Source organism: Taeniopygia guttata, chromosome 10, assembly GCF_048771995.1.
Source record: "Taeniopygia guttata chromosome 10, bTaeGut7.mat, whole genome shotgun sequence".
Classification (NCBI taxonomy): domain Eukaryota; kingdom Metazoa; phylum Chordata; class Aves; order Passeriformes; family Estrildidae; genus Taeniopygia; species Taeniopygia guttata.
This window is the reverse complement of record NC_133035.1, coordinates 8,892,280-8,905,955: the sequence shown is the minus strand read 5'-3', so window position 1 is coordinate 8,905,955 and position 13,676 is coordinate 8,892,280. Positions and strand designations below refer to the sequence as shown.

General features: G+C 39.5%; 1 protein-coding gene across 8 annotated transcripts in view; it reads right to left on the bottom strand.

The window, feature by feature from the left end:
• The window catches only part of MYO5A (myosin VA), a 97,986-nt gene that overhangs the window by 10,597 nt on the left and 73,713 nt on the right, over positions 1–13,676 (bottom strand). The window contains exons 26-33 of one of the 8 annotated variants that reach the window (XM_072934093.1): positions 11,602–11,748; positions 10,804–10,857; positions 9,868–10,095; positions 7,194–7,294; positions 6,574–6,654; positions 4,527–4,725; positions 2,919–2,993; positions 1,016–1,109 (exon numbers count right to left, since the gene is read on the bottom strand). In XM_072934093.1, coding sequence (XP_072790194.1) covers positions 1,016–1,109; positions 2,919–2,993; positions 4,527–4,725; positions 6,574–6,654; positions 7,194–7,294; positions 9,868–10,095; positions 10,804–10,857; positions 11,602–11,748 — 979 coding nt within the window. The remainder of the gene's footprint in view (positions 1–1,015; positions 1,110–2,918; positions 2,994–4,526; positions 4,726–6,573; positions 6,655–7,193; positions 7,295–9,867; positions 10,096–10,803; positions 10,858–11,601; positions 11,749–13,676) is intronic. The other 7 variants (XM_072934094.1, XM_072934095.1, XM_072934097.1 and 4 more) reach the window with 7 other exon arrangements.

The following is a 13,676-nucleotide window of genomic DNA, read 5'->3' as shown; positions in this document are numbered from 1 at the left end:
ATACTAGAGACATTTCTGTAACATTCCTTAGGAAAGTCCTGGCTCCAGCAGGACAGGGAAGAGAATACTAAGATCAAAATGGAGAAAACTCGTTAGTTGAGAAAAAGGTGTTTTACCAAGTGAAGGAAAAAGAGGCTGGGGGGCAGGAAGCAAAGCAGAGGCAATCACTCATGATAAACCCCCACCCTGAGGGAACTGATGTCCAGCCAGTCTCAAACAACACCTACCTTGTGTGCAAAATACCCTCCTGTGGCTCCTGACATTTGGAGGTGCAGCATATGGAATATTCCTTTGGCCAGACTGGGTCAGCTGTCCTGGCTGTGTGCCCTTGTGCCCTCCCACCTCAGCTTACTGAGGGGACAGAGTGGGGAAAAAAGGAAACCTTGACACTGTCCAGCAGTAGCCAAAACACGAGTGTGTTCCCAGCAGTGTTATAGACTCAAATCCAAAACACAGCATCACACAGGCAGCTATGGTGAAATTTAACTCCATCCCAGTCAGACCTACTCTATCTTTCTAAGTTAATTAGGCAATAAACACAGACCAAATTATATTTTCAGGAGCATTTTCCCACTCTGTATTATGTATGAACATTACTGTGATCATGTCCAGAGAAGTAACAGAACAATATTGTAAGATTTTTTTTTTTTTTAAACACTTAATTGGAGTAACTAATCTTCACATTCAAAGGAAAACTGGGTAACTCGTTTTTGCCTGGGTCATATTTAGCACTGCTTTTCTCTTGGCAAAACCAGATACTGTCTTTGAGTTCACAAACAGTGCAGGAAACCTTCTTTTATGTTTGAACACTTTCTGCCTTCAGAGAAACACCAGTCTCCTCTTCTCATCTACTAAAGGTTCATAAAGGAACACACAGAGGTCTGAGCATACATCCTGTTTCTGCAATCAGCAGAGGCTAAAGCTACTGAAGACCTCACAACTGCTAAAACAGATGGGTATGATGACAATGAGATCACAAAGTAAACCAAAATCTTTCTCTCAAATATAAAAGTACCTTCGAGTTCACCAATCTTCTTAGCAAATACTTTCAGCTGCTTCTTTAACTTGCGAACAGTTTTGTCCTGCTTTTCCAGCTGCTCCATTAAATCCTATAAATTCAAATAAGGGAAAGATTAAGATATGGGAACAATCCTGTGCCATGTGACAGAGACAAACAGTGCTGTTATAGAGTTACGAAAGCTGAACAGAAGTGCCATCCTCTGGCCAAGGGTTGCAAGCTGGTACACTGCCTATAACACAAGCCAAATATTGCAAATATTATTAAGTTATATGCAGCATGACAAAGGCAAAGCTCATAGGCAGGTAGATCCTGCAGATACTCAGAATGAGGTCAGTTTGTACAGTAGAAGATATTTTGCTGCAAACAAATCTCCCTAATGCTTCCTCCCTGCTCTTCCAAATGCCTTACAGGAATTATTTTCTTTGTTATTAAACAGCTATCCTGTATTTCTGCATCATTTATTCCTGTCTTTAAGACTGACTCCTTATTCAGACCTATCTATGTTATCAGAGGATGACAGAGATTCCTAGGAAAGACCATAACTTGCACTCAAATGTACCAAATCAAATATCCAAACAACATTTCTTGCTGTCATCACATTTCCTTACACTGAAACTGGTTTCTTACATGTTTTTATTCTGTACCTGAATTACATCTATAGCACCTAAAAGTTCTATTATTTTAATAAACTGTATTTGTCCTTCAAAGGAACACTCCCCAGAAATCTATCTTTGAATAGTCCTATGACATATCTATTATTGTACATTCATAAAATAATTGTGTAATTAAAAAAGGGAAAGTTGTTCTAAGGAAAGCAAAACCTCAAGCTCAAACAACCTGAAAGCCATTCCAGGTTAAGTGTTGAAAGCAGCTTAGAAGAAAAACCTAAGCAGGAGGATTATTTTTGGCACTGGTAGGAGCATAAGGGATTGTGAACTCCCCGCATCAAAAGCATCATCTGGGAAACTACACCTCTTTTGAAGTACTGAAAAATTTTACTGCAGCATGGGCACAATCCTTAATCACATAGTAAAAGAGTTTACAAGCTAATACAGTATACTTGAGCAGTAAGATATTAGACCTGTTGAAAACAGAATCGAGGCCATGCTTCACATCCAAAACACTGTTCGATTTTACAACAGAAATCCTATTAATAACATTACATACTTGTTGTCAGATAATTCTGTTTCTCCTGAAACTAACAAAAAGATACATGTATGTTTGACAGACTGTTTTGAATGTATCAGGGAAGGGATATGATTTCAGAACAACCTCTATGTGAGGACAAATGAGGTTTTTTCTATGGTTCCTCAAAAAAGATTTAACAGATTTCATTAAGATCTGGAAACTCATAAATTATGTTCTTTCAAGCTCACATATGGTGCTGTTTTTAATGACTGTGAAAATATTATCACCAATGGCATTCTTCATATTTTGCATTTCTGAAAAATATTATAATAAGAATAAATTCAGGCTATGACTGGATTGCTGGCATTATTCACCTTGGTAAGGACCTGTACGATCAGTTCTCTACTTGTCTGAACTGAATCTAAATGTATCAAAGTTTCAAACCAAAGAGTAGTTTTGAAAATTGAACATCTTTTGCATCATGTACCTCTTTTCCAGGGCAATATTAAGTAGTATTCAAAAAGCAACTGCTTTGCTCACAGCGCAAGGCTCGTATTAGTAACAAAACTGTGCATCAAAAAGAAACACAGATTACACAAAGGACACCAAGATTAACAAAAAAAGCAGTGAAGGAAGTAATTGGCATGGTGAAGCTCTCTGCAGGGGTATTTCCTCTGAAAGGGAGAAAAGGAGACAGCCTGCTTTTCAATTAGTGCTTCAGAAACAGCGACCGAGACAACAGAAAACAGGGTTCACGTGAGCTACATACAATCATCCGCTTGTAAAGGGAAATCCGGTACAACTGATACTTCTTGGGATCATCTGCATACAACTCCTCAAAAAACTGCAAAAATAGGGACAGGATTGGTTTTCTCCCTCCCTCTGAGACACTGAAACTTCAGTGAGCACTGTACAGATTAAATCAGAATACAACAAGATCAAGAATCTCCTATTTTTAGGTAGTCTAGGCCTTAGCTGTGTTCATGCCAGCACCTCTCAGAGAGAAGCTGATGTAGATGAGTTGCAGAACAGTCAAATCTTTTAAAAATGGGCCGTATTAGGACTGTGAGAGCATGGAATATAACCTTTGTGAGAACAGGGACAGGACATTTTCTTATGCTAATCAAGATGGGATTGCAGTGAACACTACAATTCTAACATGGCATCTGGAAAGCTGCAAATTGTTTTCACTCCAGGGCTAAGAGTGGAACTGAAACATACACTTGTCTTGGAGTGGACTTGCACTACTCAAACATCTGATGTGAAATACTAAGGAACGAGTCTATATTTAACAAGTAAAATTCCATTCAGTGTATTTGAAAACAAAGAGAACTTCTTTGGGATATAATTACATGACTGTGTGTTGTCTTGGGAACACTGTGTGATGAGTAGGTCTCTGGGAGGAAAAAAGGCAAAAAAACATAACATATGACTAAGCAGCAGGAGGGAGCTGCTGAGGCAACATTCACCATCTACCTTTGTGAGAGACTGCGGCTGCTGAGGCAAACTTACACTTTTAGCCCGTTCTCAAACATGTATCAGAATTATCTGATACTTTGCTCAAAATCTTTGGTATTAAGACAAGACCCCAACAATGATAACTTCTGGCATGTACGTTAGCAAGACACACTACACCTTGGCTTGTTTGGAGGAAGCAATGACTTTCACAGCCAGGATTTTTCTGGCTGAAGTAGCTTGTTTCCCTTTACCAATGACAAGCCAAATATATGCCAACACAGGTCTCTTCAGAAGATTTCCCCAGAAATGAAGTGACCCACATAGGATGAACATATTCCTTTGTGGAAGAAGGTAGGGAGTTTTGCCCAATCCTTCCTTCACACAAAAATGTTGTGCAGTACACATGGAATACCAGCTATTAGCTAAGTGACTTCTAACCAAGTTTCTTCTTATGGAACTATTTCTTTTTTCAAAACATACTGAACAGCTGGAGCTCATAAAATGGTGGATTATCTGTGTAGCTTCAGGCAGGGAAGAGAGAAATGGAAAGATAAATTATATAAAATAATTACAGAATTACATCAGAGTTTTTCAACGAAATAAACTAACATATTTCAGGGGAAACACCCCTCCTCGGCATTACTAGTTTTTATGACTTCCCTAGATATCAGCATTCTATTTAGCCATGACTAAACTCACCAATTGGAAGCTGGGATCCAGAAGCTTCAAACCAATTTCCTGAAACATTATTACTTCAGGAGCAATCACAAGCCTCTCTCTCCCATTAGCTTACACTCAAGAAAACCACCACCCTTGTGCAGTTTTTTGGCAGGAAGCTGCCATCTGGAAAACGATAAGGCCCCACAGGTGTGGCAGTCTGTCAGAGCCCATGCCTGCTGCTGCAGCACCATTCCCTTACCAGGTTCTCATTAGTCAGGCGGGTGATCTCGTGCTGCAGGCTGGCCTCGATGCGCGCCTCGGGCGGCAGCTGCAGGTTCTGGGCCAGCAGCTGCTGCTGCCGGTTGTTCTCCTCCTTCAGGCTCTGGATCTCCCCTCGCAGCGACTCCAGCTCGTTCTCGTGGCTCTTCTTCTGCGACTGAAGCTGAGACTCCAGCAGCCTAAGGAGGTTGAGCAACAGTTTGTGTGAACACACTCAAAGTCACACCCCAGTTCTAAGAGGGAGTGTAAAGCTTTAGCTGCTGCTCAGGAACAATTAGCCATGGCTTGCAAAGGAAAATGAAAAAGGCAGAGTACTCTTTAAACCCTTTAGGATGCCTTCTAATTAAATTAAGCCAGCATGATCAAAAAGTGAAGAGAGAGAAGCTAATTGTGACACTGCTCTGCGTTTCCTTCGATTGGACACGTACTGTACAGGGTGCCACCGTGGCAATAAATGTACAGCTAAGTCTTCTCAGTTTGACTGAAGGGGCTTTAAAGAGGTTTTACCTCTAAACAAATCAAATAATCCCAGATGAAGATGACACTATGTTCACTTAAGTTAGCACCTTGCAATATTGGCAACAGAAAATATTTTTAGAGTTAACTTTTTCAGTCAGAAACCATTTAATTACAAATGCACATGAACGATCTTTATCTTTGCATTAAACCCAACATCTTTCAGAGGGCTGCTGTCCTAAATGCACGAAAAGTCAACAACAGAATCAGACTCAGGACTGAAATCCAGGAGCTTTATCCTCACCAGTAACTCGTTCTTTCCCCTTGGGCACATCACATCTCAAGTTTTTCTCACTGTGAAGTGAGGATAACACGTACCAGCCTCCTGCCAGGCAGTGCTGGGGGATTTACTCCTGCTTGCAAGGCACTGTCCAAGGGCTGTGACTCATAATTTTGTACATACACAGGAAATGACAATACTAGTGACTACCAGTGTCCAATTAGACAATATTTCAGGGTTTAAATATGCATAAGGCAGGAACACTTATTAGTAACTAGACTGATGAAGCACACAAGGGCAAATAGTAATTCACCTGCAATGCTCTGCCATTTAATATAAACCTTCTTGTCTTTACAGTGCCAGGACAAGAGGCACAGAGCAAACCAACTCGCATCCTGCTCTGCAGAACATTTGCTCTAGGTTAGATCTTCACAGGGTTACACAACAATGTTAGGGGTAGAATGTGTTAGCACCAGGAAAGGAAAGACTTCAGTTAGTAGCAGTCATTGCAAAATTCCGCCTTCTGAAGTTACTGCTACCAAAGGCAGACACTGAAGCACATCAGCAGGGCTGAGGCAGTGAATTAGCTGTCAGGGCAGGACTAGGAAGTGTTTTGGAAGTCAGGGACACCGACGAGCACACAGAGCCAGAGCACCCCATGACCAGCATAGTCCTTGCAGAGACCACAGTGGTCTCACTGGGGCTTAAACAGCACCATCAGGAACTGAGGATTACGCCTCTTTCGTGGTTATTTTGTGACTTACATTTTGAGTCTGGCATGGGAGAAGAATGTTTAATTTACTGAACTTGATACACAAGGAGAGGAAGACCCATTTCAGTTTGAAATTTAAGAGTACACTGAAGCTACTTAAACAATAGTTTAATAACTAGTAAAATGATTGCACTTCTTTAGGCTGAAAAGCTGTAAGGAACATCAATTTTGAAACCTGGTGCAAAGGCACACAAATAGTACATGGCTACAAATAGTTTCCAGCTGTGGAGCTTCTGGTATTTTACAGTCTACTTTTGTGCAAGTATTCTTATGAATTATGTATTGGCTGTTGTGCCATCTTAAACTTTTCAAATTATAAAGCCTGACAAGTAGAAAGCTCCAGAGACTAGGTTTGAGGAAACTCCTTAATTTCTATAATTTGTGTTGAATTTTTTTCTAACTGTTAAAAGCAACAGAAGTACTGTAGCTAAAGCAAACCCATAGCAAGGGGCACAGTTAGCTAGAAAAGAAGATACAAATGAAGGCAAAAAAAAACAACATTCTGAGAATTCTGGTAACCTGTTGGCTTGTTTTAACCCTTCATAAGCCAGCCAAAGTTCTCCGTCCTCATTCAGCATATGATAGTCCAGGGGAGATTGCCTTTCAAGAAACGTGTTTAAAAAAATACAAGAGATATATGTGATGGTGATGAGGTGACATGGCAAGGACATTACACACTATATTACAGTTACCATAAAAGAGAAACAAAAAATGCTCTAAAACAACACAGCAAATTACTTTTCTTGTTTATGTGTTTTTCTTCTGCATGATGCAATTCAGCTCTGAGCGACAGCCCAGCTGGTTACAGCATTCTGTGCTGCTACAATAAACACATTGCCTCAGATATTGTGACCACTGCAGCTCAGAGGGTGACAAACCAGCCTGGGAATGGCACCCAGGCTGGGCCACGCAGCAATTAAAGGCTAAGAAATGGAAATCCAGAAAGCCTGATTTTACATTTCCCCATTATTTCCAAATCCTTTCAAATACTGCCCACAACAATTTTACTAATGAAATCAAATTATAACCCCAGCTATGAGTGTTCTCTAGACATACATGGGTGGAACTGACTTAACACAATATACATAGTGTGTCACAGCAGACCCCAAGTGATCACAAAATAAAGAAAGAACTTGTACCTGTTTGTTTCCTTCAGTCCAATATATGCCTGTGCTATTTCTCCTTTGTCTTTCATCTTCTGTACATCCTCCAAGAGGATTGTAGCATCTGTCATTGTATGCTGGAAAAAGAACAATAATTTCCAGTAAATTTAACAACATAACTACTCCTTGAATCGATATTTTCTTCATGTGGAACAAAAATCCTTGGGTAGCCACATTAAATAAGTGTGGATACCTGAGCAAGAGGTTGGTCCATAATATCTATGCCCATTTGGTTTATCTTTTAAAATAAATGCATACAAAATGGTGAAAGATTGGTCTGTCTAGTAAGTGGGTACATATGTTAGTCTCCCTCCATTTGTTCATCACATAAACAGAGCAAAATAAATTTCACAGAATGTTGAATTTGCATTTTATTCAAATTACCAAGAACAGCTGCTAATACTAAAACTGAAGCAGCATAGTTTTGCCAGCTTAATTCTATTAACATTTCTTAAACACAGCATTATATGGAGTCTTTCAAAGCTCAAAAATAATAACTATTTCTCACTCACGCATTTAAATAATCTGTCAAAGCAGAAAAGAATTGACAAGGGCTTGAGATTTTCTAATTTAGATAGCATCATAGTACCATTTTGTTTCAGTTTTGGATGTTTATTATGGCACTTTTGCTTTTTCTTCAGTAAAACTTGAAATACTTAATAGATGTTTACAGCCCCCTTGGCCAGCCTGATCTGAGTCATTGCCATGGAGTACTGCAGGACTTTAATGAACATAAGAGATGGAATTCTGACATTTTAACTTTCAAAACAAGCAGATGCTGTTTTCATGAGAACAGTTTTGAGAAGAATTTACAATAACAGTTTTGTGGACAAATGATGGAGCCTAGATCTCTATGTGTAGTATGATTTACGTTATCCAATTTGAAAACCAGTACGATATGTAAGCTCCTCAAAGAATTATTCCCAACATCTTTATGAGACCTTTGAGGTTTTTCTACAATTAATTTGCTACAGAGTAAACTGCTGTATCTCACCTGCCAATCTATCAAACTTCAGCAGTCTGAATCTCTATCATTTAGAGTCTGTTCAGTTTCTCATACTCTTATATGTACACAACTACATTTTCTAATTAAACACTCAGCATTTCCCATCCAGTATCTAGAGATGACAATGTGAGTCCACAATGTTTGTTGCTTGCTGAGGACAGCAAACACTCTAAAGTAAGGTACTTCTTCATACCATAGACACTTAATTTATTGGGAAATATAAGGGCTTTGCAAGTTAACAGGGGTCTAGAACCCAGATCACAGTGCTCACTGGATCACTGTCCTTAACCCTCAAACATATTCAGCAAGAAACAGGATGGAGCTGACTAGATGAATTCCTAAATCCCTCCTTTCATATTCAGGTTGTCATAAACCAACAGTTCAAAACTGTTAAATCTGCTTGTTTTGAATTAACCTGTGCAAAGCATGAAGATGGGGATGCAAAGGTCACAGAATTATGGGAAAAGTTTTTCAATAATATCAAGGTAAAATGCAAGAACACATAGGCTACTTAAGAGGCAGGGAAATGACAGATCAGTATTGCTGAGGGTTATTTTAGCATTTAGGAAGTTCTGGTTTGTAACTGTAGAAGAAAATGTGTACCTTATCCTCCTGGCAATCAAATCGGTAGGCAAGAAAGAAGAGAAACAAAACATTAAAAAAATCTGTCTGTGCTGCAGCTGTCCAACCTAAAAAGCAGAAGCTATCTGCAAACTGGCTGCTGGCCATCCCACAGGTCACCTTCCTATTTCCCTCATACTCACTGTAAAATCAACACTTGCATCCCACCACTGCTGAGAATGTTATTGAAAGATTTACTAAGTACTTCTTTACAATGTTCTAAATACTACATAAAAATGTGTTCTGTTTTCTCTACAGTCAATCATTTAAAACAAGACTTACACATCTTTATGCACCACAGACTCCCAGTTTACTTAGGACAAATATAGACATAACTTTGCAGCAGCAAAGGAAAGATGACACATCTGTTCATTCCTTGCTGCAGTTATGAAACACTAGATCGCTCAGTTCAGTGGAAATTACTAGTTCCTTGATTTACATGATACCTTTTCAGGTTGAATGATTATTTGCAAAGCTACTACTTCCCTAACTATGCCATCAGAGCTTTTTAGAAGATGTGCATTTCAGTTGTTATAATCTACTCTTCTTTCTATAAAACTACATAGCACCTATCAAGCAATAATACAGATTTTACATATCTTCAGAGGTCATCTTTACAAAATGTTACTGACTTGCAATCATGTAGATGTAGAAAAAACAGTTCCTTTTACTCAACTATTAATTTAAAGGAATTCTTGAGAATTCCTTTATTTTCCAGATCAAGCGCACACTAGAGGAATGATACAGCTCCCAGTGAGGATTATTTATGCACTGTTAAAGGAGTCTGGGGGGATCAGACCTTTGGTATGATGAGTGCTGGTAGAGAAACCCCAGACTGGTTGATTAATACTAATTCAGACTGCCGTGATTTTGTGCACTAATAATGACCAATGGATTACACTTAGAAAGGATTTCAAACCTAGATTACTCTCTTCTGCCATGTCAAGCAGGCTGTTAATAAATAAAGCATGTTAATGATGCAGTGTAACTCTCCCACCAGTGCACCTGCTGAGAGTGATTTACCTTGGGCTGAATTGCCTCTTTCTGGCTAACAAGCTGAGACCTCAGGATGAGAACTTCTTCCTTGCGTACTTCAAGCTCTTCACTGACTGAGGTCAGCTGGTCCAGGAGGACTCTGTATGCTGGGGCACCAGGAGCAGTCACCTCTGGAGCTCGTGTCTCTGTGAGGGCCTTCTGCAGCTCATTCAACTCGTTCTTCAGTTTCTTATTCTCAGATTCAAGTTCTTGACGCTGCAAGAAACAGGGACAATTCTGTCAGCCAGCAGCACTGCAACACGTCTGTAACCCACAGGTACAAAATTATGGATAGAAATGGTAAAAACGATGTGTAACTGCCAGAAATTCATCAATCTCCCCTGTAGCCCTGGCCCCTTGACTATGGTCAATAGTGGCTGGGAGGATTACACTAACAGGACTAACCTTCTGTCTGAAATGCAAAACCAGAGCACACACACATCAATCAGGCAGATTTGATGGCAAACAGAATTGCCAATCTTTTTTTCCCCTTATTCTCCCTTCAGCAAAAAAAAGTTCACAACAAATAGTGGTCAGCAGACTAAGAAAATTCTGGATCACTATTAGGAAATATTTTTAGTTTTAGTGGTCTAAGATAGGCAGTAATTTAAATAATGTTTTTGAAAAAAAACCCTACATTTATTATTGTATTTTTGCTCAAATTAACTTGCAAGCTGTACTAAATGTTTTAACAGAGAAGTCCCCCTGGCTTAGGGGATCTTTTTGTTTTGTATCCCCAGCCACACATTCTACACCTCAAAAAGAGAAGTCCTACAATGAAATGACTACTAGGGAATATTTGTTCTGGTTTATCCAGCTACTATTTGGAAATAGGAGGGCTGATGTAATTTTCTATGCCAGCACATACAATTGGTAGCAGGAGTCCTACTAGAAAAAACCCAGAAACCTCTGTTTTAGAATTACCTTGAGTGACTCATACTCCAACTCTGCACCTCTTATGGGAGGCCTTTCTTCCTCCTATGTATGAATACAAACAAGTGTGAAAATTAAAAATCCTTCACTGAAGTAGGAAAACAAAAGAGAACTCAAATTATTTTCCTTTAAAACTGTAAAACACTCATTCTGGTACAGCTAACTGCTGTAGTTTGAATATTGGCATTGTCTCCTTTACTTCTGAGTTTATGACACATAATTAGTTAATATTAATAAAATCACATACTGCCACTGGCAATGAAACAGAGCAGGATGAACCCCAGAGTGCTAAAGAAATTCACTGGTAGAAATGTAATAAGAAACAATTGCCAAAACTGGTTTCATAATTTTCTAAGAACTTAAGGAGACCAATCAGGAGAATTTACATTACAATCAGCTAACATTCTAAGCCCAGTGCTTTGGCTATGCATCCTGGTTGAAACATTTCTTCTTCAGCCTAAAATGAACAATTACCCATTCTCGCCATCATTTAAGTAGATTTCCTTATGGCTATTCCTTAATAAAAATAGCCTTTCAGCCTTTTCTATTTTTTAAGTGAAGTCCCAAGCACATTTTGCTCCTGTTGTCTTCTATCAGAGTATCTCAAGGACCCTGGAAAACAAAATAACCAGTCCCTAAACTAAGCACCGGTACAAAACTGGTCATTAAACACAGCAAGTGCTAGAGGAAGATAAAGATTTAGTGAAAGCCAGTCAGCATTCACAGAGCTACTGTTTCACAAGAAGGGACACTCTGGTGTCAGCATTTGATCAGCTGCAAGGAGTCCACCTTAGCTTTAGCACGGAGAGCCTGTTCCTCCTTTCTGTCCAGTTCATCCTGCAGGGACTGCTTCTCTTGCTCCAGTTCTGAAACCCGTTTCTGCAGCTTGAGGAACAGAGACATGTCCAGCGCTGCTTTTTTCTCACTAGGCTCCTGCTTTAGAAACAACACAGGCAAGTCAAGAAGTATTCCCCTTCCACAGGACAAGGAAGCACAACAGTGAGTAAAGATGGGAAACGGACTGGGGAAAGGGAGGAACACAAACATGTTACTTGATTCTCAGCATTGACTATCTAAAATATTTCATCAGCTATCAAACACTATTTTAAAAAATGATTTACTAGTAGAAAATGTTTCTAAGCCTAAAGCCTAGCAAAAGAAAGCACTAGACACTACCTAGCAGACTGGAGGTCTATAACTAAGCATACCTTATAGTCTTACTTGTCTGAAGGGAGGGAATAGAAAAAAAGAAAAAGTTTGTGGTTAGACTCACCTGGAAACAACTGTAAATAAGGGCTTTTTGTTTGTTGGTTTAGTCTCGGGGTCTGTGGTGTCAAGATGACCCCAAGATTGCAAAAGCCTTTGTTTCCCAGCCTGTGCAGCCAAATAAGGAGTCTGAAATGCGTAGGATCAGCTTCTCACGGTTGTTTATTTTTCCTTATCTATAACATTCTTTCTCTGATCTGCTGAGCTCTGTCTAACAGGTCGGCCATGGCATTCTGCATGCTGCCTTGGGTGGCGTTTACACTTTATACTAAAAACTACGTGCACTATGTTTACAATAATGTGCCAGGGTCTCGAGACAGCCAGGGCAGCCAGAGGGATGTCCTGGGCTATGACAGTTTGCTTTTTAATGATTTCTATACTAAGTTCTTCAGCTAAAGAGGAATCTCTCTGGTGATTTGAAGGTTAATTTAATGGGATGTGATAAAAAAAACTGGTAACAGAAAATAAATTTTATGCCTTTTTCCTTTTATTGTGCTAATTATACAGCCTGTTCTGAACCTAATTCACTAGCTTCTTCACTATTTTCTGGGCAAGGACCAGTGTTTGCAATCTGAAGGTGCATTAGAAATTGTCCATCAGTCTTTTTGTACTTTATGTACTGAGAAGGTCAAAGTATTTACTATGAACCATACTATAAAATTTTAAAGCCTATAAAAGGAACTAGAAAATTAATATTAATGACTACAGCAGACAAGCAAGCACAGCCATTTCCACTTCATCTCCTTTTACTGTTGAGGGGAAGAGTCATAAACCACACCAACAGCTCAGGCAAAAGGAAAGAGACTTTTGAATTTTCTGGCTCTTAATATTGTTTTGTATAATTAATCTATATTGTTAGTTTAGAGTCAGAACTGGAGAATGCTGAGGGGTTAAACAAATACAGTGCTGCATTCATTCACACTCTTGTGTAAATTCATTTCTTCATTTATATTCTAAAACCCAAACCTGGCTCTGAAGCAGCAATTCACTAAGGCTACTAGCCAAAGGAAAAGATGGCATTTGGCTCATATGTGACATTCCACCACATGTATTGCACTGTCCTTCTCCTGATTACTGTGAATGTGGAAGCATCATCCTGAAACCATTATGCAAGGTGAGAAACATAAGTGGGAAGGCAAATTATGAAAGAGTGAGCAGAGAGGCTGTGCCAGCCCCAATGCGTCAGGAGATTTGCATCCAGAGGAGAAAATAATTCTCTGCGGAGGCTTTCCAAAGCAGCCCTGACAGCCTGTCAAAAGCTGCTCTGGAGATCCCTAACCCAGGCAGAGGGCACACAGCGTGTGCTGTGCCTGGCTCACAGTTAAGGAGATGCACAGAGAAAACTTTAACTTTGCCAAACACAGCCAGACCTCCACCCTGAGGGCTCTGTGTTTGCAGCCCCACTGTGATGGGATGGGCTGAAAGGGGGAGTTATCTTGGAAACTATTATCAATGGCTTGGAGTTGCACCACAAATTATTTATGGTTATTATTCATTAGCTGAATCCAGTCATTTTTCTGAACATTTTTTTAACATCTTCCTGATCATTTTTTCTAACACACTGGGATTTGTATTGCTGCATATGAAAAGGAAACTCC